The sequence below is a fragment of the Ptychodera flava genome, chromosome 8 (assembly GCF_041260155.1).
Source record: "Ptychodera flava strain L36383 chromosome 8, AS_Pfla_20210202, whole genome shotgun sequence".
Classification (NCBI taxonomy): Eukaryota; Metazoa; Hemichordata; class Enteropneusta; family Ptychoderidae; genus Ptychodera; species Ptychodera flava.
Window position 1 is genome coordinate 12,839,638 of NC_091935.1, and position 25,352 is coordinate 12,864,989.

Consider the following 25,352-nt stretch of genomic DNA (forward strand, 5'->3'; position numbering starts at 1 on the left):
ACACATGAGAGCATGCATGGTTTATCAGCTATGCTTGTTGCCATGCCGTAGTTTAGCATCAATAAAAACGTAAAATGGTGTATAAAATGATATAAAGCTTTAAAATGATACCTTAGAAATTGTATTATTTTTATTAAGGGATGGTCTCAGATCATCGCATAAGAAACAAAATTTCTGTGTTTTGATCATAAGCCATCCCAAAGTGAAAAATGTTGATGTCTGCCTGAGAGTACAATCTAGCATTTTGCTATGTTAATACATGCTACTGAAGAATCTCCCGGCCACATTATATCGTCAAGTAATCGGTGAAATTTAGGTACTAACTGTTCGTAAATTGTGTTTGGGGTTGAACACAGTAGCAATTTTAAGTTACATGAATGAGTCGGAAACAGTGACTGTAAAATTTGTTGGTACAAATATGCAGGTTTTTTTTAGAAACAATGTAAAGAGAACTTGTGATCACAAAATAAAAGTACGACAGTGAAGTTCACTAACTGAATGGGGGTTTAACCCCTCCCCCTGTATATGAACAGTCCCTGTAAGGTTCATAGTGGTAAACATTGCTTTTGTAGTGAGCTGTGAAAATTGTTCATGTCATGACTTCAGATAGGTCATCCCATTGTGGTAAACATGGAAAACTAATTCTTTTCTTTGTATGTCTTAATGTTTGCTTTGAAAATTATTTTCTATAACCCATCAAATTGTCAAAGGTTGGTCAACATAGACAGCGGAACGAGAAACCAAATAGAGTCGAGTACCAGATTAGCGTCAACACTGACATCAATACAATTTGAATGCTGATATATTTACTGGCAGTCTTCCAATTATACAAACAATTTGTAGATAATGATTTGCAAATTTCAAGATTTTAAATTTGATGAATTGCATGATGTACAGGGCAAAATCTGTTATCGGCAAGTGTGGCACAGCCATGGGAAGTACAGGTTCCACAGACTGTCACAGTTACTATATCATGGGTCACAGTAATCCTATTGTGTCACAGCCATGGGCCCAAGCTGTCACAGTCCAAGTGTGTCACATCCATGGGCCATAGCTGTCATAGTCCTACTACATGTATGTCACAGCCATTGGCCAGAGCTGTCACAGTCCTAGTGCATCACAGTCATTGGTCAGTGCTGTCACAGTCCCAGTGTGTCACAACCATTGGCAATAGCTGTCAGAGTTTCAGTGTGACATTGCCATGGGCCATAGCTGCCACATGCAGTTCCATTGTATAACAGGTATGGCCAATAGCTGTCACAGTCCTATTGTGTCACAGCCACTGGCAGTAGCTAGTCCCATTGTTAACAGGCATGGGCCAAAGCTGTTACAGGTCTATTGTGTCACAGCCAAGGGCCATAGCGGTAGTCTTATTGTAGAAAAGCCATGGGCCATAGCTGTGACAGTTGTAGTATGTCACTGCCATGAAAAAAAAAAGATGAATTTGTTCTTGCAGCATAACTAATATTTTGTTCATTGCAGAATGATTTTTTGAAACTATTTTTAGCCATTCATGTACCATAGCATTTATAATATCCAATCGCTAGTTCTAGATTTTTACTGCATGAATGGTTATAAATTTTCACAATACTAACTGTTACTCATGTAATTCCTATCTAAAATGATGAACAAAAATTCGGAACAGTTCATGTTCAATTAAAAAGCTAATGTCAAACAGCAGAGTAAATCAAAATGTTACTCAACCCTACCCCATCCCTACTGGCAGTCTAACAGTGGAGATTCTTTTTGCACATGTTGTCATTTTTCATGGCCACTGGGGACAAATCTCTGATTGATTTGTTCCTATTTTGAATGGAAGTGGAACATGTGTGCAAAACGTGGCAGCCTTTGCCAAATTTAAACAGCCACAAACTCAAGTATCAGCTTGGCAGAAGATTAATCATGACAGATTGTAATTTATAGTGCAGATTATATCACAGGGAATTCTGGGAAAGGGATTCTGTAAAATATAGCTTGTACAGCATTGACAAAGCGACTATGCATAGCTCTCTCACATGGTGCAGATTTATTTTTCGTGTAAATATGTACACCAGTGCATTAAGATTTTGTGAGCCCAGAAGTGCCACATCCAGAGCAGAAGAAATGCAATTTCTTTTCTACACAATTTCTGGTAGAAATTGCTATAAACACATAAAAATGTACAATCAAAATATAAAAGTTGAAGAAAAACATAGTCTGATATATGCATCAGGTTTGTTAGATAGACACCTGGAAACAGAGAGATTTAAACAGAGAGAATAAAAGTTAGGGGTTGTAATGGAGAGTGTAGAATTAAAAAACAACTTGCCTAAAATATGCAGGTACCATGATACCAGTATTTTAAACAAATTCAAAATGGCTGCCATAGCCTAGGTTAACCTAATTGAAAAAAATGACATTTTCTGTCGTAACAAAAATAAGAGTATGAAAACTTCATTCACTTGACAGGTTTTACAATTGGTCCGCCCAAACAACAGTCAAGAAAAGTATTTTAATATATTATATGGGCCAACTTGAGATAAATTACGGTAATTCAGATTTAAAATAATGTATGCATATATGATGTTTGGTAGTGATTTAGGTATGTTTGTGCAGATGTTTAGTACTGAACAGACTCAAGTTTAGTACTGAACAGACTCAAATTTAGTCTTCAGTCAAGCTTGTGACCTGGTCTTTGTGTCCTGTACAGTTTTGGTTTGGGTTATGTACATTAACTGTAAAGGCGGTGTTTTGCTTTACTTTAAGATGAACCTACTGTATGGTTCATGTTATCTGACACTCTTTGAATTTCTTACATCTAATAATTATGTTTTTGCAAGGAGACATGAGTCAAACCTGTGAATAAGCTCAAAGAGGCATGTACCTGCTCAAATCTATATGCTCAGACAGGTACAAGCCAATGTGACGCATGACTGTATTGTATTGTCTTGTATTGTCTTGTATTGTATGGTATTGGATTTTGTGTGGTTGACAATTTGAATACAATACAGTCTGAACTTTTCTGAGCTTTAGAGTAAAGCCCTGTTATCTGTTTTGTTGAAATTTTCACACCATTTGCAGTATTGTCAATTTTATGTCCCATGATATCAATAATGCAAGCCAATTTTAAGTCTAACAGTGACATTAGCAGAAGGATTGCAGAGGAGGAAAGTGACTCCTCTCCCTCTTCCTTTAATACTCTTGATTTTCTAAATGTAAAATTACACCTTTTAAGTTACATTGTTTGGCAGGGAATACAAGAGGGAAACCTTTGCTTAACCAGAATTGAGTTCTTTGAATAGATTAAGTCATGGGATTCCTGCACGTAATATATTCAACAAAACGACACTTGGAAACGGCCAAACGTTTGAAAGCTGATATCTGCAGCCACTTTCCCATTATTTTACTCTGACTAAAGACACATGAACTATGTGACTGATTCTGATGACCTAAATATTCCATCATGTCATGCAAAATAAATATTTGCAAAGTTTGATAAAAACGTTCTGACATATTTTGCCTACAGGAATGATCACCCGGTTTATTGTGACGATCCATGTTGTTTGTGAAATGGTTTAGTGAAAAATGGAAATCAATTCTCACATGATCCAACCACTAACTGCAACAGTGAACACCGGTTAAAATACAAAGTTTGTGCAATTGTCCTGTCATGAGTAGCCAATGTGGCGGGCATGTCACTATATTTTATGTACAATCCCAGTCAGTGCAGACACCACTGCACATTTACATTTTAATATTTAACTTTAAGGTAGAATGCGCCTCTGATACAGATTTTTAGACTCTCCGTATTTTACATTTCTATTGTGGTGTACGGTGTATAGGGGTTTGGAGTAATTAAAGTTTTCATCAGCTTAGTTTAGTGAAAATCAGGAATTTTAGTTCTCCCCATAGAGATAGCACAGGGATGGCGGCCATTTTGAATTTCAAATATCGGTAAACAATGGGTACTTGGTTTCTCCAGTGCCAAAATTTGGATGATGACCCCTGATTTGTATTCTTGATACTAAAAGAGTGAGTACTTGAAAGTTTGCTCGAAGAGAAATTGAGCAAAAGTTCAAGTCTGTTGTTTTCATTAGTTCAGAGAAAGTATTATAATTTTGTCTTACACACTTCACATCATCCTGTTCTCACATAGATAGAGATTTAAACATTTTTTTTATAGGTAATAATCATACTTGTTTTCATGCACTCCTGAAAGATTCCACTTTTTCTCTTTGCATTCAGAATATTTTAGCTTTAAACCCCAAAACTCCAAGTCACGCCAACTTAGTTCCCACGGCAACCACCAAGAAAAACAAAAAACACTGGAAAAGGAACCAAGGATGTTCAGTAAGTAACTTTTTACTCTTACAGTATTACTGTTTGCATTTATTCCAACTGGCTGGCTGCCAGTAAATTGTGTGGTAAAGTTACATGAATAGAGGTTGTAGGGTCTATATTCACTTGATTTGTTGTGGACCACATTTTACCCACTCTTTTCTATTTTTGCCACAACATAAAAGTAAAAATTACCTGCCTAAGCAAAAAGAGGACAAAGTTTACACTAACAGCACACAAACTCATAATTATTATATTACTTTTTACGGGAGGACGTTAATACTGTGGTCTCACATTAAAAACCATGGATATTTGTTCATTACAAGAGAGTATTTTCTGCAACCTACAGCCTATTAGAAGATACAGCTGTATGGTTGCAATATTTATGCATCTCTTCAGTATGTATTCACAGCTTGGTCTGACAAAGAAGTGAAAATTTAAAATGATCTCTCATCCTCTGCATGTCAACCTAACAATTTGATTGAACCACCATCACCACTTGAAATTAATTAAAATGCTGTAAACTACACTTGATCTTGTCCCTCTCTTGTGTTTGTTGTTGTGTACACCTGACTTTTTACCGTCTTCACAGACATGTGAAGGGAGTTTGGCCAAGAATTTTGATGACATCAAACACACCACACTGAGCGAACGAGGTGCCTTAAGGGAAGCCAATAGATGCCTGAAATGCGCCGATGCTCCGTGCCAAAAGAGTTGCCCTACCCAGCTAGACATCAAGGCTTTCATCAGCAGCATTGCTACAAAGGTAAGCGGTGTGTAGTTTGAGGCTCCTCAGGTCAAAGTTCATAAGTTACATAACTTTGTGATATGATACAGGTGCCATCTAATACACTACAATAAGGCAGTACGGTATAAGATTTGCTTTTTTGGTATACTGCATATACACAGGGCCTCTGGGCTCAAAAGTTCTTCTTTGGACCCCGTGTCAAATTTTAAGACAAATGTGCTTCTCTGTAAACCCATACAAGGGTCAAATGGTTCAGACACGTGAACTGTGCTGTTATATTTGGATAAATGGTACACAGGTTCAGTGTTTCCCCTAGGTTTCAAAATCTTGTAGCAAATTTGCCTAGAAGCCCTAAAAAACTATTCGCCAAACCAGATATTCAATTAGCCAAACCGATACCACTGATTTCAAATGACGTCATTTCTTTCTCATTAATATGCGAAAATAAATATTTGTCTGCACATCCGTAAGAATGATGGAAATAAACCCTGTTAGTGCTACTATGGATACTAAAAGTAACACCATTTTATGGTTCAGATTACAAAGTGCCAACATCAGCCGCGTATACAACATGAAATTTGTCCGAATTTCAAGTGACACTTAATTGTCCAAAGTTAGGCGTATGCAACTATATTTTGTAACAAACCTGAAATCGCTATCGTGCGAGACTGTACATATCACTACAGACACCGGCACGAAACCTAGTTCAGCATACTAGTTTTTTCAAACGAATCAGATATCCATTCTCGTAGCAGTTCAAAAGTAAAATACTCTCAGACTTGAGAAATATGTGCATTTTAGACAACAATACATTTGCTTTACGCTTGAAGTTTAGCAAGCGAAGTTCGGACAGTGCACAGCGTATCAATGGCGCTTGGGTCAGGGGTCATCATCAAAAACGTCAGTGTGTAGTCACAGCCAGCTTGAATCATGCCATGGATCGCGGAAATCACGGATCATAAATCCAAATGTTTACGTCTATTATGTAAACAGAACCGTAAAATATCAAATACATACCCTGTTGATATGGAGAAACATCTTTTTGTTTCACTGACGATCAAGTTAAATGCTCAAATATCGCGACAGGACTTTGCGTATTTATTTGCACGATATGAATGCGGAACAAGGCCGACTCGGCGGACGAGCGAGCGCCTTCTCTGAAAGTCTGTATACGATGTCACGTCACAAAACACCACAGTCCGTGATACACTGAAATTTGTCGCGAATTTGTCTTTAAGGAAGCCAATTCACACAAGTTTGTAACGCCAGTAAAGGTATTTTCTTGTTGGCAGCAATACACCCGAACATTTTCGCTATTCAGGAGTGCCTTACTCGCTCTACGTTCTAAAAAAATGTCATGCGTATGCTTTTGACCGCGCATGCACGCCGCAACCTTCCTTTCCAAATTAATGATTGACTTTCCTACACTGATCATGATCTTTCTTTCCATTTCATAGCTTTACTTGCGCTTAGAATGTGTGTTGTTGGGGTGCCCCCCATCCCATATTGGTGGAGCAGCCAAAGTCAAAAAGGAAAGTTTGCCGTTTTTGCTTAGTTTCACCGTCACTACGATCCTTCAGTGTTGACGACGACATGGCTGTCACTGTACGGAGTAATCTGTAGGCACACATTGCATGTAGTCCAACCCAAAACTTAGCAACATTTTAGTCAAATAGTCATGGTAAACATATGGGTACTTTTGGTTTGTGAGCTATTTCGTTACAATTTTATTCTGATATATAATCATTACTGTATGTGTTACAAATACGATCTCCTGACGCATAAGGTCAGGGATGCACAGAGATAAAGCATTACGTCTCAAGTTGAATGCAGGACAGCGCGTGGACAGACAAAGTGATGACGTCATAGTGCAATTTCGATTCGCAAGTGTGGCTAATTTTTGCCAAAATCTTCTCGCCAAACGCTACTTTTTTCTCGCATTTGCGATTTGGCGAGCGGGCAGCGGAAACACTGCAGGTTACCTCTTGCTTAATTTATTAACAAATTCTAATCCCATAGTATATCCCCATGGCTAGCAATAGGAAAGGCCCAATAGGAAACCAATTACCAGCCTGACCAAGAATTAAATATGCACATAACAAAAAAGGTACATAAAACTAAAGAAATTGTACTGTCTCGTTGGCACAATTGTAAATCTGACCTTCTGCTGGACATTTTACCTTTCCACCCTTCCGCCTCACATGTTTATCTTTTATCTATCACACTGAATATCAAATTTTGGACATAAAACAGATATTATATCATAGCTTTGTCAATACCAGTGAATTTTAATGTCATCCCCCAGATTATAACTGATAATGTATCTGATTATCCAGCACTGTGGCCCCAGATGTTTTCTACATCTACTAAGTCCCTGGCATTGCCAAAACTATAAAACAATAATGTACCTCCTTCAAGTTCTTAGAGGAGTGAAGTAAACTTTGCCCTCTATAACGTACTCAGGTTCACCTCATATATGTCATGCAAAGTTTGCTTTTGTACATCATGGGCCAGGAGGGGCTAGATTTTTGCTTAAATAGTGAAAGACTGGTATCGCCTCAAAATGAACAATTCCTACTCTACTTTCAACGTGTCAAGTTGAATGTGGAGTCAGAATTGTTATCAGAATTGAAATGCCGAACATCATAGCCATCAAATGAGTGATTTTTAGGCAAGTTTAAAATATAAATTTTGACTAAAATCCTTAACAAGTTACTTTAAAATGATTCGATAAAAAAGTTAGAAAAATCAGTCTGAAAAATCAGCCTGGGCAGCATTTGCCCATTACAAGTAATCAGTTACACAATGTTTGAAAAGAAGTTGCTGAACTGTTTTTGAGATATCTTTGTTTATGGCATAGGGCATATGAAAAGTCATGGCATTAGCCCGTTGGACCTTTGGTCCAAAGGACTAATATACCACTAATTTTGACCCCCTTTTTTCATTCTTCACATGTAGACCCATGATCCTCAAAATATTGATAAAATTTGGATTTTTGACCCCTGTTTTTTGACTCCAGAACAACTGTTGACCCAAAATAAGCACTTTTGACCTAAGATTTTCAGAAACGTAGAGTTTTGTCTTAAGTATATGGCTGCAAGTGTAGAAATTTGAAGCCCCGTGTAATGAAAAATTGCAGAGTTTATGCTTTGTAGTTTAAACTGTCTAAGGTACACATTTACACGTACTGTACCCATGTACCTAATTTATGGAATTTATGGATGTATGCCCACGCTAACATTAGTTATTATTTCTTCAGTGTGACCTTCAAAATACAGAATGATGTAGAGAACGCTAATGCCATCACTACTAGTACTGAAAGGGTAAACTGATATGATTTTTATTTCTGCTTGAGTTGAATTCCTACTAATTGTAGGGAACACAGACTGCAAAAAAAAAGTCAGCATGACAGTAACTATGTCGAGACTACATCCTTATCTAACAAGCATGAAGTATGAGCATCCCTGTATAATAGTATACAACTCCATGTAATTATTATACATCCAGCCATACAAGTTCAGGTTAAATATGGTGAGACATCATTACACGGAAAGTTTTATTGCACACAACACATTCAAGTTTTAAAGTGAAAATTTTACGTGTGATGGTTTTTAAGCTTTTGTCATTCACATTCCTTTGACAAAGTATGGCTGTGTGCATTCTACACGTTGTTCTCACCTTGTTTCTTGTAGATTTGTCCAGCAGTGGAACAGTGTATAAATCAAACAATATCACCGGGTTTCACAAATATGCACAGTTCCAGTAATATTCACAAGCTATAGTACAGTTTGCCCGAAGATCATGCATGCAAATGGCAAAATGAAGAAAATAGTTGATAGTACCTTTCTTTTCATAAAAAGGAAATTTGAAACTCCATTTATAGTGTAGTAACGGTAAAAATTTCTGTCAAGGAACTGATTCAAAGCCAGGAGGATTAAAACCGCAGCTCTAATCACGGTCACTCCACTGTGCTCTAATGTAAAAAAACGGATGCCCACCAAAAGATTTAGTTAATATTTAAGTGAGTGTAAAAAGAAAGTCCCAACTGTACTTATACTTTCAAGAATTTTATGAGTAACATGGAGAAAGTAGATTTTATTGCCATCTGTAAAAACAAACAGGGTAAAAATTAATGAAATGAGATTTCTCATAAACGTTTACTGGCGAAATTTAAAATTTGATGTATCACAGTATTTTAAGGCACACTGTATCAGCTTTTCTCACTTTTGTGAACTTTGTTTTTACTGCAATAAAATACTAATATAAAAAAAGATGGGAGAAAAAAGAGAAAAGAAATAGATGTGCCCAAGTGAAATTTACTGTATGGCCAAAACAGCTGATGATGTCAATACTGGCCATCAGAGACAGAGCACGGAGGCCCTGTAATGGCAGTAGTACTTGCTCATGGCTTTCATGAGAAATCACTAACATTTGAGCATTACTACCAGTACTGCTGGAAAGTTTGTGGGAAAAGTACTGTAGTAAAACGGCAGATCGTCCATGTAGCCGACACGAACACGAAGTGTCTGTTACCGGCTACCGAAAACTATGAAAAATGGTAAGAATGAGCTACAAAATCACTATCAGTTTTAAGTGCAGGTAGAATAAGTCTGTGTCTTTGTATAAAATACTATAAAAATAGTAGAAAGTGTACAACCAGCTGAAAGTTAGTTGAGGAGACCTTAACTGCATATTATTTGCATCTAATTGTCGGCTACATGGACTGTGTGCCAGAAAAACTTGCTGTCTTGGCCTGTGAAATGATAATATGTGGTGTAGTTTTGAACACTTGAATGTAATTTCAACAACTTGTCACAATTGAATACAAGTTGGACTCTCAAGAGTCATTTTGAGTTTGAAATTGTTTGTCTAACCCAGAAAAAAAATCCAGAATGCTGGCCTTCTAGCTTGTGTTTATGGTGATGTGAAAATCTCATGGCTACGGGAAAATCTACGCACTGTTTGCAGTGCTGAGATTGTGTGCAGAGCAGTACGTGACCTGCACCAAAGCACAGCCTACCAGTATTCACACTTCAGTAGCATTAAACAGGAGACATTTTGACAGTCAAACAAGTGAATCTGTATTTCTTTTGTCAGAATTACTATGGAGCGGCCAAAGCGATCCTGTCGGACAACCCACTCGGCCTGACCTGTGGTATGGTATGCCCTACGAGTGACCTCTGTGTCGGAGGTTGTAACCTCTATGCATCTGAAGAGGGACCAATCAACATTGGTGGACTTCAACAATTTGCTACAGAGGTGAGGAAATAGCCTATAGTCAAGAGGTTAGTCAAGGGTTACCCTTGATTATGCCTTGAGTGATTTTTCAATTTGCATGTTTTCATCACACTTTGTTTGGTAGTTGAGATTTATCAGACAAAGCGATAAATGATGTTATTTTGTACTTAAGGTTTTGTAATCTTGATTTATTTTTGTCAGTTTACGACATGTGACTAGTATTCTCCATAACTTGAAAAAACCCCAGAAACGGCTAATTTAGATAACGATGCATAATTTGCATATTCTTTTGTTATGAAAATGTGTTATTTTGAATGGTTACTAACAAAGAGATAATTTGCTAAAAAAGCTGGAGATTGTTCAATGCTCAAAATCCTCTTGTGGAGAACTCTTGTGATGATATTGTCATGATCCAAATTCATCCTTTGTCTTGTATGTATTGCGTATTGTCAAGTAAAATGTTGAAAGACAAAGGTTTCATCAAGCTTTGGTCGCCACAGGTGACTTGTAATGTGAGTGCATGAATTAAGATTTATAAATATCATATACCAGGTTGCTCCATTGATAATGGGTCATTATCATGATATTTGCTTAATAAGCCATCATCATAAAAATTTGTATAAACAATACAATATAGTCATACTTCATTCATTCAATGTCTCTGGCACTCCACAGACAGTGATCTACCGCTTCACTGTCTCTGGGTACACTCAGGCAACCTTATTTTCTTGTTTTCAACCAAGAACTGTTCACTTATTAGTTTCAAGTATTTACATAGTGATAAAATTAAGGATAAGGTCAATTGTGTTCTGTTTGTTTTTCATAATCTAAACAATCTGAAGCCATTTCAATTGTTGACCAGGGGTCAAGGGTCAGTTCATCAGCCTTGTAATTGTACTCAGTTATCAGTCATCTGGCATTGGAGTGATGACGAGAAGAAACATATTCATATTCATGTGATTGTTACCCATTCTTATGTTGTTGCCCGCCTTCTCCAGACACTTTGATGTAAATCTTTGAATTGCATGAAAGTCCACTGAATTTAATGACAAACCTTTGTCCAAGGGGTCAAAGTTGGCATTTCAGTAGGGGTAATGAAACTTTAGAAATGAAATTGTTTACGATTATGCACAGTATCAAATGCTGCGCAACATAGAGAAACCGTAAATTCTATAGATTCAAAGAAAGGACAAAGTTTCATGGGTGGTTTCAATTTGTGTTTGTCCTCAGTTGTGTATCTGTCAATAGTCATGCCTGTTGTGTTGTGTTGTGTGAGTCTGGTGCCAGGAGTGTATGTCATGCAGAGGTCACGATTGATCTTTGAAGCAGGCATTTGTATTAAATAAAATTGAACGATTGGTTGGAATCAAAAAAAGAGTGCACATAACAAGCAATGGAAATAATAACCTCTGAATGAGTTCACGGCTTTTGACAAAGATTGTAGATTTTGTGCATGGTTATTGGTCCAACTCTCTTCCAGCATATTAATTCAGTTTAAAAGCAGTGTTTCAAACCTAGTGTCCAACTTATACACTGTTGATTGCTGTTCTATACTGTTGTACTCTAAAACAAAAGACAAATCAAATCTAAGTTTTCTGGAAGCAAGAATGCACTCTAATGTTAACATCAGATTCACATTGATGTCAGATAACTTTAAATCACTTTGAGGTGGCTACAAAAGTATAAATCACCACCATCTTTGAAAGTGCCCTTAGTAATAGCCAGCAAATTCAATGGCATGAGGGACCGATTCTGCTCAGAGGCACTGCAGTGTTTGTGTATAATGTTGTTCCTTAACAGCGTAACCATATAGCTTCATTTGGTCAGTCAAGTAAGAACGATGAGTAGTCAATAGAACCACTTGTTCCAAGAAAGACAATATTTACAGAACTGTAGAGATATTTAGTACTGTCATTTACCAAATCTGATTGCATATTGGCATTCTGACTGTAGGCAAATCTAGTTTTACTGGCGCTGTACTGCCAGAGTTCCACCTTTGAAAATTCACTGAGAACCAATATAATTGCAGCTATCTCCATGTCAACTTTGTAAAGAAAATTTGAACATTGGATTTTTGCTAAAATTAGATGGAGAGAGAGACTGCATTTACTCCATAACCTTCAAAACGAACCAATGCAAGCAGCATACCAACAAATTATCGTAAAAAGATTTAAAAGTCTGAATATCTGTCCTCAAGGAGCACTCTACTATATAGTGCCTTCGGGATTCTACAGCTTATGTATAAGTTTGTCCAATTCTCTCTAACACGTTGACTTACAATTCTGCAAGATAACCTGTTGATTGTTGCATGTTTTTCTGTCACATGTCTCAACCATTTCTTGTCAGCAATGGCGACGATGCTAGTTTATAAATCTCTTTGTAAAGTTGTGGCAACGTTGTGAAAGACATTAAACCTCAGATTTCTGCATGAAATATTGTTTTCACACTTTGTTTCTTTCCAAAGGTAGTGTTAAACAGATAGACAATCATGATAAATAGTAGACAATCTTAATAAATAGTGACACTGTGTGACTATTTGACTGTATTCTGTGAACTTTCTGGTACAGCTGTATCAAAATGTCAAAGATCAAGAACAATCAGCCCATTATCAAATTTTTATTCATCAGTATTGAGGTTAAATGTGCCTGAAAATATAAATTGAGTACTTGATAGACTTGTTCCCAAAACACTTTCCAAAAGTTACAATGATTTTGGCCTTAAAATAATAGCAACTCAGTAAGATTTATAAAATGTTGTTGCATTTTCTCATGTATGTATCCACATAATTTCCTTAAATCTCTTCCTTGCAGATGTACAAGAAGATGAAGATTCCACAAGTTAGGGACCCAAATCTTCCACCCGTGGAGGATTTACCGGAAAGCTTTCATTCCAAAGTTGCCCTGATTGGATGTGGTCCAGCATCCATCAGCTGTGCCACTTTCCTTGCCAGGTTGGGCTACACGGATCTCACCGTCTTTGAGAAGGAAGAGTATATAGGGGGATTGAGCTCCTCGGAGATTCCTCAGTTCCGACTGCCCTATGATGTTGTCTCCTTTGAGGTGGATTTGATGCGCGATCTTGGTGTCAAGGTATGTCGTGTAACTGTGGCAGCTGCGGAAATCCGTCAGGGACTGAGAGAAAAATGTGGAGTTTATTTGCAAAAGATTTGGAAACCACAATCGTTAGAGGTCAAAGTTTGGTTTCTTCTTTTCTAGGTCAAGTAGGCACTGTCATTGTGTGAGATTCTGTCAATGATAGTTTTCCGACCTGTTTTGTATTCCAACTCAAACTGAAGCAAAGAGCTCCGCTAGTGTCGATTCTTCTCTCTTCATTTATCGATCTTTTACTTAACTCATTCCAAAGTAAATATAGAAAATTTGATAAAACGCAAAAATCTGTTCACTTGTGAAATTATTCTGCTGAAAACATAGAAATAAGAATGTCATAAAATCAGCAATTTGCTGACATTTGCGATAGTTTCAAGGACCCCTGCTGCAAGCTCATTATCTCTTTCAGAGCTGTAAATGATCCCACCAAAACTTTAGTGTAACATTTTACCATTTTTTATGAAATTTTCTGTATTTTTTTTTGATAATTTTAGACCAAATAGATGCAAGTTTTTATTGGCTACACTTTGAGATCAAAATTTTGAGGAATATCTGGAAAAAATTGTCTGGATCTGAAAAAAATTGTATATGTTATATTTTCAGTAGGTGACAAAAATTGACTTAGGCATTCAAAATGTTAAGTGTCTAAATGCAAGGAGCAAATTCACTTTTTGCATATTTTAACGGTTCCTTTTTATTGATGTTAGCCAATACAGAGTTTAAAGGGTAAAGGTGATACTGACAGACAAAAATACAGATTAAAATAAATCATTTGTAGTATTAATAAAAAAGGAAAACAGACTTTCCTGTAAAAAAAGCAATATTATGCAACATTTAACATTTGTGACATTAGCTGTGCAACAGATTGTATAGTTGTGTTTGGCAGGCATTTCAGTGTATTTACTTTTGGATGAATGCCAAATTTTGTCTCATGATGCAAAGGCTGCTCAACATGACAATTTTAAATGTGTAGCTGTAGGCAAACGACAATGGAAATTGCTAGAAAAAGTAGCTTTTTCTTTTTTTATAAATGTCTCATGTTAGTCATCATTGATTATAATTGCATCTTTGATTGCATTAAAGAACACATAGAAAATTTTACAAAACATGTTTTTCAGTTTAGAAAAGGTAAAAAAGGCCTGAAGTGCTTGTGGGCTGATAATTTGCAGATATTTACCCAATTTTGTAACATATCTAAGCAGTTTTCCATTTTAAGTCTAATGAAAGATTCGATGTTATGTGCATTCTGTACAAATGCTCTGAACTTGGTGAAGATGCAAATTTATTTTACACTTCTGACAGCATGGAGTGATGCTTTCCAGGTCAAGTATTAGAATATTCACCAGAATGAGCAAGTCTGAAATGCTCAGCGAGACCTTTGCCGTGAAAAGTGGATGTGGTACGCATGAAAACTGTGACAAAATATATACAGATGTATACCAAATGTATACAATGATAAGCATGTTGCTAAACTACAGGGAAATGCTTCTATTAAGGACATGCGTAGGTAGGCTTCAGTACCCTTGAAGGTATACTGTCACCTGTTCCAATTTTGCCACAGTTACCATGGAAAGAGAAAATCTAACCAATCATAGATTTTAAGCGGGTGGCCGCTTTTTAAAAACAGCGCCCTCACATGGGCATTTTGAATACCAAGCAACGCCCCTTTGACCATATATGGGCATATTTAGATTACAGGTGACAGTATACCTTTAAGGTAGAATTGGCCACAGGGACAGATATTCTGACATAAGTATGTGGCACTATTGGTATCACGAATACATTATGCTACTTTCATAATATATCACAATTATTTTGTTCTTCTGGATTCTGGGTGTATATACAGTTCACTAGTAAATTTTTGTCACATTCATCTTTCTCCAATGCAATATTCCTGTATTTCTCTGCATAACTATTTCTTTTGTTCATTTTTCATGTTATGGAGATCTCATAATATAATATGCTTCTCTACACCATTTCTTGATTGTTGTTATATTCAGCTTGAACTTGGCAAAGGCATCGGTATCAACGGGATGACATTGGAGTCTCTTCGCCAAGACGGATACGAGTGTGTCTTCATTGGCATCGGTTTGCCGCAAGCAAAACGGATCCCCATCTTTTCAAATTTGACCACGAAGCAAGGATTTTATACATCAAAGGATTTCCTACCGGCAGTTACCATGGCTAGCAAAGCAGGTAATTTGTGACTTGCAGTCTCCAAACACCCCATACTTTGTTAACAAAGGAACTGTAATTCTTACTAATACTTCTGATGGTTTTCCCCCTGTTTTTGTTTTTAATGTCAAATACAGTTTCCTGTCCTACTCCCCAGTGTATGTTGAGATACACAGTGTTCAACTTGTCAATTTAGCCTGTACATGTACAGACCGGTATTGTTATTGTCGACTAACGAATTTTCATCTGGACTAGAATTCAACTGTAAACATTAACAGTACACTTTCCACATACAGTCACTATGTTAACAAGCTAAAAAGTTGGTGTTTCAACATTCTTTTGGAAGTAGAACAAGAACTTGCAAATGAGATACAAAAAAAATGTGAAAAAAAATCCTTGAAAGTTAGAACTACTGTCCCTAACATCTGTCATAAATCTAACTTTTCACAAAAGGAAAAGCAAGAACCCTCCAGTAACTTTTGCATGACAAGCGTTGACTTGGGAGCGCACCCATATCTCTGGTTACGCGTTAATGGTCTCATGGTTATAAAGCATCGTAAATTTTCTGTTCACCTTCAACCCATGCTTGTTGGAGCTGTGTCAGAGATAAATGATACTTGTACGAGGAGTCTGTATCATATGCACATTCCCCAATGTTAGAAATGCCATTTTTGTGAATCTTCTCGTTGAAAAATATGCTGGGCATTTGTTCTTCTCCCCATCCAAGTTTAAGGTTTGCAAGTTCTCTGGCAAATTGTGTTGAAGTCGACTTATTGCTTCTCTGACAACTGACAAGATGTTACTTTCTGATGAGAAGAAAATCTAAAATAATGCAGCATCTATAAATGTCGGAGAATCCGTCACTGACATTTCACATTGACATGCACCAGTGCACCCAACTCATAAAGTATGTTAACTTTTAACCTTTCTTGGCAACTACAGCTGGTAAGAGCATGAGATCAGCAACATAAGTAGGTCGGGGGTCGAGAAAGTAGGTCATAAAACATGAAATGTGTGTCACTGTGGGATCTAAACAAAAAACAAGAGAATTTTCCGTTTGCCAGTGAGGGTGCTATAACGCTTCATTACAAAACCTGAGGAACTTTTTTGTCGTCTGCCCCATAAGTCCTCATATTCATGTATCAGTGAGTATGTCACATACAAATTCTTGTTTTTAAAGGATACTAGAGTGCAGAAGGTGATTGTTTGATGTCTGTACGTTCTGTTCACTGAGGATGTCTTACAATATGTCTCTACGGTAGGAAAGATAAAGTATATCCAAAATAAATGCAAGTTACACTACTGCTGTACAACAGCAATATTAAAGCAACTTAACAGCAGTCTCTTCAAAGTGACTCTAGTGGATACTTTTGAAAACAGAAAATGTTGATATTTTTGATTACCCGTAGGAATGTGTTCCTCTTGTAAGCCCTCGCTGCCTCAGCTCAGTGGGAATGTCATCGTCCTTGGTGCTGGAGATACTGCATTTGACTGTGCTACTTCAGCTTTGAGTCGTCTTTCAGGAAAGGTTTTACAACCATCAGAGCTGTGCCAGAAGAGGTCAGATATTTTTTCTTGTGAAACCCAGTTTTATGTTCGTAGATTGTGTACTCTCTGTTTTGACAGCAATATCTCTCAAATGTTTGCTGTCAAATGTTGACCTTGTTTTGATATGTTGATTTATACATAATCAGTGACCTCATACCTTACACTGGCAGATATTAATATTCAGTAATACTTCTTGTACCTTTCAACGTAAACAACAGGTGCGTATGCCAAAAGCTAGTGAAATATATCATCTGTTATTGTAGTGAACATGTATCTATTAACTCATGGTGACTGTTAATTTTTGCGAAAATAAGCCCATTATAAATTTAGTTACACAATGAGCTTCAAAATGAGCTGCCACAAGTGTTGTACCAAAAATGTAAATGTAAAAGTTTGAGAGTTTGGTGCATTCTGCCGTAGTTGTTTTACATACAGACAGACAACCTCATTGAGCAGTTTCAATATTGTGCAAGTCTTATACTTTCAGGCTGTTGTGTTAAACTTATATCAGTATCTTTTTCTGGCACAATTTAGATGGAGCTTGCCAAAGAAGAAAAGTGTGAATTCATGCCGTTTCTTGCTCCGAGGAAAGTCATCGTCAAGGGTGACAAGATCACAGGTTTGGAACTGTGTCGTACTGAACAGCTGGATGATGGGACTTGGTTTGAAGACGAGGAGCAGACCGTCAAACTGAGAGCAGACTTCATCATTTCAGCATTTGGATCAACACTTGCAGATGAGCAAGGTATTCATAAGTAATATAATTTTGGTGTATTCATTTAATATAATGTGAAGTATACATAGACTTTATTTCATAGGGAAGCGGATGGTGGCTAGGCAAGATGGACTATAGTTCTAATGTGCAATCCAACTAGGTCTACTTATGCAAGATTTGTCTGTGAGTGGGTAGCAAGTGTTGGGTTCAGTTTAGGATCAGGTTACATTTACCCTTGACCCTCTGAGTGCAGATGTCAATTTTTTGTCACCTGTTAAAAGAATTTATGACTCAGGTAATTTTTTTCATATTTTTCCCAAAATTTTGAGCAAGAACTGTAGCTAATGAAAAGCAGTGTCCATTTGGTCTAAAATTATAAAAATATCACAGAAAAAAAAATCATAAAAATTAGTAAAATGTTGCACTAAAATTTTGCTACTTTAGAGTATTCCTACAGTAGTGTTTGGCTTAGAAGTGGATACAGATTCAGGTATAGAGTGTACAAACCGCTGCCTGAACTTTATTCAAGTACGCAAAAGAAGTACCATCCACTGTGTTACTCACATTATTCTGTCATTACATTCTATATTCTTTATTTTAATGAAGGATGATAGTATGTTGGCCTTGTTTTGTCAGGGACTCTATGTGCAAAACTCAGCTGACAAGTGCAGTGGAAGTCTGTGTCATTTACCGAAATACAACTCTCAACATAGCGCATTTTCTCTCGCCTTCTTTCTTCCCAGTGAAAACAGCATTGTCTCCAATCAAGTTCAACAAATGGGGTCTGCCTGAAGTGGACACTATAACCATGCAGAGCAGTGAGGAATGGGTATACTGTGGTGGTGATGTGGCTGGTGTGGCCCAGACAACAGTAGAATCTGTCAATGATGGCAAACAAGCAGCATGGCATATACACAAATACCTACAGGTGGGATTAAGACGTTTTCTTCATATGTATTTTTTGGCAACGAGACTCTTATTAGCTCATATTTGGTTTTATATATAAATACCAAAAAGAGCTTATATGATGAGTCTGAGTGGCGTCTGAATGTCTGTATATTTGTGGGTGTTTGCGGATGTATGTCCGTCACACACAAAGGCTCCCATACCGCCAAAGCTACCATCTCAGTATTTGGTGTACAGGTAGATGTAGGGGTTGAGATGTGAATTTGTTCAAATGAACAAATCAGTGTCAAAAATGTGCAAATGAGGTAAGAAAAAGGGAAATTCTGCAAATGTAGGAGTGGTACACGTGGCATGCTACTCCACTGAGCTTGAGTCATTTCCTGTCATTGTTTATGAATTGTTACATATTAACAGACCTGCTCAAACTAAGGGACGGACCATTAGATCTTGGGAGGGGGTGGTCACAATGAAATTGTGAACATTTTTTTACAATTGTAAATTTCTAAATAAATTTTTTTTCCAAATGAGAAAAGCTGTGCTAATTTTTTTTTCTGAGTAAATTTTCAGATTAAATTATAATTTATTTTAGTTCGATGCTGTCTGAGGATACAATGTACATCCATAACACTAGCGCAAATAAGATTGCGTGCTGTAACTACAACATACATATGGCCCAGTGATTTATATTGCTGATAGATTTCGCGAAATGTTGCAGATCATCTTTTGACAAGCTGAGAAGCTGTTTGCAAAAAATGTGGTGAAATTTCAATATTATTTGTGTTTTTAGGACAATTTTTGCCCTTATTTGATCAAAACATCTATTTCTCTGTAGCAGCGTGTCCAACTTTTGTCAACTTGTTTTTCTGGTTTAAATATTTCTTGTTGTTTTTCTGGTTGTACTGTGCAGAATCCATTGTCATAACATTGAACATAGAATTTTCCTGCACTGAACAGATAGAAACACATTTATTGTTGATCTTTGGTACCCATTCTGGTATGTACCAATTCTGATCAAATGTGAGCGACACCGTATAATTGCGGTATTTTATTAATTTGATGTGTCTGTCTATTTCCATGTCGAAATGTTCAAAATTCTTTGCCTGTATGTTTTCACTAGAAAATTGTATCACAGATTTCTTCATTTCTTGCTTGTTAGACTGTTGTAATCTTGTTTTTTTTTCAGTCCTTGCATGGTATACCGATCCCTGCAGAGCCACACCTGCCTAAATTTTACACACCAATCGATTCTGTGGACCTCAGTGTTGAAGTGTGTGGTCTGAAGTTTGAAAATCCTTTTGGACTGGCAAGTGCGCCCCCAACGACAACATCCGCCATGATCCGACGTAGCTTTCAAGCTGGCTGGTCATTTGCACTGACCAAGACATTTGCTCTAGACAAGGTAAGTTCAAGTTGTCAGGTCAATAATATTTTAAAGGAATGTGCATCTGATATGTAAACAGAAGAGCTATAGGCTAAGTACATATCGTACAGCAATGAAGATTTATATTAATAATTTTTTATCAAATTGCTCAGCATATTGAAGGATTTCTTTTGTTTTCTTGTTTTCACAGGACATCATCACCAATGTGTCTCCACGTATAGTACGTGGCACCACATCTGGACACACTTACGGACCTGGTCAGGGTGCATTCCTCAACATTGAGCTGATCAGCGAGAAGTCTGCTGCGTACTGGTGTCGCAGCGTCAAAGAACTCAAGGCCGACTTCCCAAATAAGATCGTAATTGCGAGCATCATGTGTAGTTACAGCAAGGATGACTGGACAGAGTTGGCCAAAATGGCCGAGGTCAGCGTTCTCACTTATTACGATGTATTTTTATCAGATGTCATGTGCCAGTTGGCTTCTTTGAATGTCTACCATAACTTTGTAGATCATGAACTTTAACCCCTTACCCCAATGTGTATGAATCCAACATTAACAAGAAAAAATTTGGATGAGTAGTTAGGGTTTGAAGGACATGTTGTACGGTAGATGGGAGTTAGCATATCCATATGTTCAAGGCCCAACTGATGTTTTAGTCTGCGAGGACCACGGATTTTGACATTCAGTAGTTCAGTTGTCTGAAGTTGCTGGTACAGCACAGTAGCAGGGTTACAAAACTAGATTTCAGGACGCTGGATTTGCTATGATACAAGTCATAGAGACCACCACCAAATTCAGAGCGACCTTCCTCACTTATTTGTGTCACTAAACGTGTCAAACACCTTCATTCTTTTCCTAACACCTGTGAGGTTTAAGGATAAACTGTATCATTGATAGTTTTGTTCTTCTTCATCCAGGACTCTGGTGCCGACGCTTTGGAATTGAATCTTTCCTGTCCGCACGGCATGGGAGAGCGCGGCATGGGTTTGGCCTGTGGCCAAGACACAGAACTGGTGCGAAATATTTGCCGCTGGGTACGTGATGCTGTCAAGGTGCCTTTCTTTGCCAAGCTGACACCAAACGTAACCAACATAGTGGATATTGCTAGGGCTGCTTATGAAGGTAAAGTGTATGGAAACAAATAAAAAGCAAGAAAAAGGACAACATGAACGAAATCTTTTCTGTCTAATTTGTTGGTCTCTCTGAGGATGAACTGATGTCTTTTACACCTTGTCCACATGTACAAAGTGGAAGAGGACATAACAAGATCTTGTGTTAATTCTATAAACTTCCAGTTCCACGTCGATTAGTCATGAAATGTGTTCAAAAAGTGTGCTTTTTCAAAAGTTGATGTTAAATACAATAATTTCAGTCAACTGCCAATATTAGCTCTGTTCTTCAAAAGCCATACTCCTGTCTTGTAGATTGTCCTGATATGAAATGTGTTTTTGTGGATGTAACGTTAATGTGCCTGATACAAATGCATTGTTGTTCAGAAAGTGTACAATATTCAACCCATTTTCGTGTATACTAATCGTAACTATCCAATTAAAAGCTGCTGACTTAATCCCAGGGACCAAGTTTGTTCTTTTCTGTAAGAGGATTATGGAGATGTAATAGCCTGTTGTTTTCAATTGAAAGTGTTATCTAGTCAGTAGATTTCATTGCAAGACAATCTGACGCCTCACACTGGGCTTTAAAGCAGTAAAGGTTTCATTGAAATGTTGATGTTAAACGAGTGAAGAATTACAAAGATACCCTCTGCTCAATGATAGATCTCAAATTTTTAATAATGAGAGTATTTCAGATGAATTTCGACTATTCTATCAAAGTAATTCTACTATTTGTCTGTCAGTGTCAGATGTTTGCGAAGCTGCTTACCTTGGTCCATTTGATTCTTTCAGGCAATGCATCTGGAGTGACAGCCACCAACACTGTATCTGGCCTGATGGGTCTGAAAGCCAATGCCACAGCCTGGCCTGCGGTGGGCAAACAGAAGCGCACTACATATGGCGGAGTGTCCGGCAATGCCATCCGACCCATAGCGTTGAGGGCAGTGTCGGCCATTGCTAATGCACTGCCAGGATACCCGATACTGGCTACCGGTGGTATTGATTCAGCCGAGTCTGGCGTACAGTTCCTTCATGCAGGAGCGTCACTGCTTCAGGTGATTGCCAATCTTGATCAACTTCCCTGTGTTTGATTTGATGTTGTCTTTTAGAGGCAGAATCGGATACATTTAATTGTGTGTGTGTTAAAGGCAAGTGTGTATCTATGTTCATCAACATACATCATTCTTTTACCCATTCTACTGCGCAGTGCACAAAGTCTGTACACTCAGAGGCAGGAAAAGATTGCAAACAGAAAACTCTGTAATGTGATTTGTTTCTGTACAATGACAACCTTGAAGGGATGGCACATGGCTCATTTTATACTTAATGAAGTCTTGCTCTATATACTAAGTTTACACCACAGTCCCCGTGTTGGAATCTTTTCAACAAAAATCTGCGGACACACTGAGTGTGTCCGCAGATTTTTGTTAAAAAGATGAACATTCAGAAAATGAAACTTTGATAACAGATTTGTCCTGCATAATCATGAAGTGTCTTGTTTACAAAGAAGTAAATAAGTAAAACACAATACACTGAGGAATGATCCGAGTCAAAGCATTTGGTAAAGTGACTGTGTATAGCGCCATCAGTGTTTGGTTTTTCAGGGGCGTTTGTTTTTTAGCTCCGCTGTCAGCGACGCGGAGCTTATCAAATAGGTTGATTTTCCGTCGTCGTCCGTCGTCCGTCGTCCGTCGTCCGTCGTCGTCGTCGTCCGTCAACAATTGCCTTCTCCTCTGAAACTGCAAGTCCAATTGCTTTGAAATTTTATAAGCAGTTCACTTGGGGTGACCACACTTAAGTTTGTTCAAATCGAGGTGAAATTTGCATATTTGTATTTTTGGGGCAATTTTTGGTGTTTTTGGTAAAAAAATCTTCTTCTCTGAAACCGCTTGTCCGATTGCTTTGAAATTTGATATGCAGTTTACTTAGGGTGACTTCAGTCAGATTTCTTCAATCGAGGTGAAATTTGCATATTTGTATTTTTGGGCAACTTTTGGTGTTTTTTGGTAAAAAAATCTTCTTCTCTGAAACCGCTTGTCCGATTGCTTTGAATTTGATATGCAGTTTACTTAGGGTGACTTCAGTCAGATTTGTTCAAATCGTGGTGAAATTTGCATATTTGTATTTTTAAGGCAATTTTTGTCATTTTTGGTAAAAAATCTTTAAAATCATCTTCTTCAAAACTACCAGTCAGATAGCTTTGATATTTGGTACATATGTCCCTAGGGATGATCTATTTCAGATTTGTTCAAATTGTGCAGAAATATGCAAATTTGCATTTTTAAGGCAATTTTTGCCATTTTTGGTCAAAAAATGTATTTCTCAAAAAGTACTGGTCTAATAGTTTTGAAATTTGGTATACACGTTTCTATAGATAAACTGAGTAATATATATTGAATTTCTGATGAAATCTGAAATTTTGTATTTTTGGGGCAATTTTCGCCATTTTTGGTCAAAAAATGTGTATTTCCAAAACTATTTATCTGATAGCTTTGAAATTTGATATACAGGTTCCTACAGATAAACTACATGATATTTATTGAAATTGTGATGAAATCTGCAATTTTGTATTTTTGGGGCAATTTTTGCCATTTTTCGTCAAAAAATGTGTATTTCCAAAAGTACTCATCTGATAGCTTTGCAATTTGGTATACAGGTTTTTACAGATCACCTTAATGACATTTGTTAAAATTATGATGAAATCTGCAATTTTGTAATTTTGGGGCAATTTTTGCCATTTTTGGTCAAAACGTGTATTTCCAAAACTACTCATCCAATAGCTTTGAAATTTGGTATACAGGTTTCTAAAGATGAACTAAATGATATTTATTAAAAAATAATGATGAAATCTGCAATTTTGAATTTTTGGGGCAATTTTTCCCATTTTTGGTCAAAAAATGTGTTTCTCAAAAAAAGTACTGGTCTAACAGCTTTGAAATTTGGTATACAGGTTTCTATAGATGAAGTTATGAACTAAATTTGATCTCTTGAAATTATGATGAAATCTGCAATTTCATTTTTTGGGGCAATTGTTGCCATCTTTGGTCAGAAAATTTTATTCTCAAAAAACTACTCATCAGATAGCTTTGGTTGACATGTTCTTAGGGATGATCCGATGTGATATATTCAAAGTATGATGAAATCTTCAATTGTGTATTTTTGCAGCTTATTTTAGCCACTTTTTTCTGGCCTCTGCATTGAGCTATCAAAGATTTCCACCTTCCTAATCAACATGTGTAAAAATATTATTCTCTACATAAACACAGCGGAGCTATATCGGCCGCTAGGTCGCTTGTTTAAGAACACTTGCCTACCTGCACATTTCAATGACCATGAGTCTAAGAGCAAAAGTGCACTGCCTACTCCCTTTGCCCACAATAGAAGTAAACTTTAGCATATAAAACAATATGTGTGTACTAAAAATGTGGAAGTAATAAGAATTACATTTTTCTATGAGGAACACATTCATGAAGACTAAATATCATTTATTTCCTGATCAGGTTGGCAGTGCAGTACAAAACCAGGACTTCACTGTCATTGAAGACTACACAACAGGGTTGCAAGCACTGATGTATCTGCAGAGCATTGATGAACTTCGCGACTGGGACGGCCAGTCTCCTCCAACGGAACGTCATCAACTTGGAAAGCCAGTACCTCAACTGAGCTCCATTATCGGAAAGGTATGTTATATGCTGCTTACATGTACGGTAGTACATGCCACGAAAGTGAAAGACTTAAGCTTTTATGCAAGCTTCCCTCAATGAAACTTTCTACCATTCTCTTACCAAGTCAAGAATAAAAATCAAGTGTCACTATGCAAAATTTGGTACTAGAGAGACAAATTACCTAACATTTACAGCTATTTGAAATTCAAAATGGCTGCCATCCCTGTGTTAACTCTAAGGGGAAAAACAAAATTTTCTATTTTCGAAAAAACTGAGACTATGAAAATTTTTCTACAAATTTTCTAATCTACACTTTCACAAGTGTAGATTAGAAATTTTTTTTATAAATTTGATAGTTAGGATATCTGTCCCCAAGGGGCATTCTACCTTAAATTCACATCACTTGGAGTTGACAATAAAAATCCTTTAAAAAGTGTTG

At 37.1% G+C, this 25,352-nt stretch overlaps 1 protein-coding gene across 1 annotated transcript in view; it reads left to right on the forward strand.

Annotated features, from left to right (window-relative positions):
* Positions 1 to 25,352, forward strand: part of LOC139138522 (dihydropyrimidine dehydrogenase [NADP(+)]-like) — a 34,603-nt gene that overhangs the window by 5,999 nt on the left and 3,252 nt on the right. The window contains 14 exon segments of the mRNA XM_070706927.1: positions 4,225 to 4,329; positions 4,910 to 5,083; positions 10,163 to 10,324; positions 13,114 to 13,392; positions 15,411 to 15,606; positions 16,995 to 17,096; positions 17,099 to 17,145; positions 17,668 to 17,878; positions 18,592 to 18,776; positions 19,938 to 20,153; positions 20,326 to 20,559; positions 21,054 to 21,258; positions 22,041 to 22,303; positions 24,749 to 24,928. Coding sequence (XP_070563028.1) covers positions 4,225 to 4,329; positions 4,910 to 5,083; positions 10,163 to 10,324; positions 13,114 to 13,392; positions 15,411 to 15,606; positions 16,995 to 17,096; positions 17,099 to 17,145; positions 17,668 to 17,878; positions 18,592 to 18,776; positions 19,938 to 20,153; positions 20,326 to 20,559; positions 21,054 to 21,258; positions 22,041 to 22,303; positions 24,749 to 24,928 — 2,559 coding nt within the window.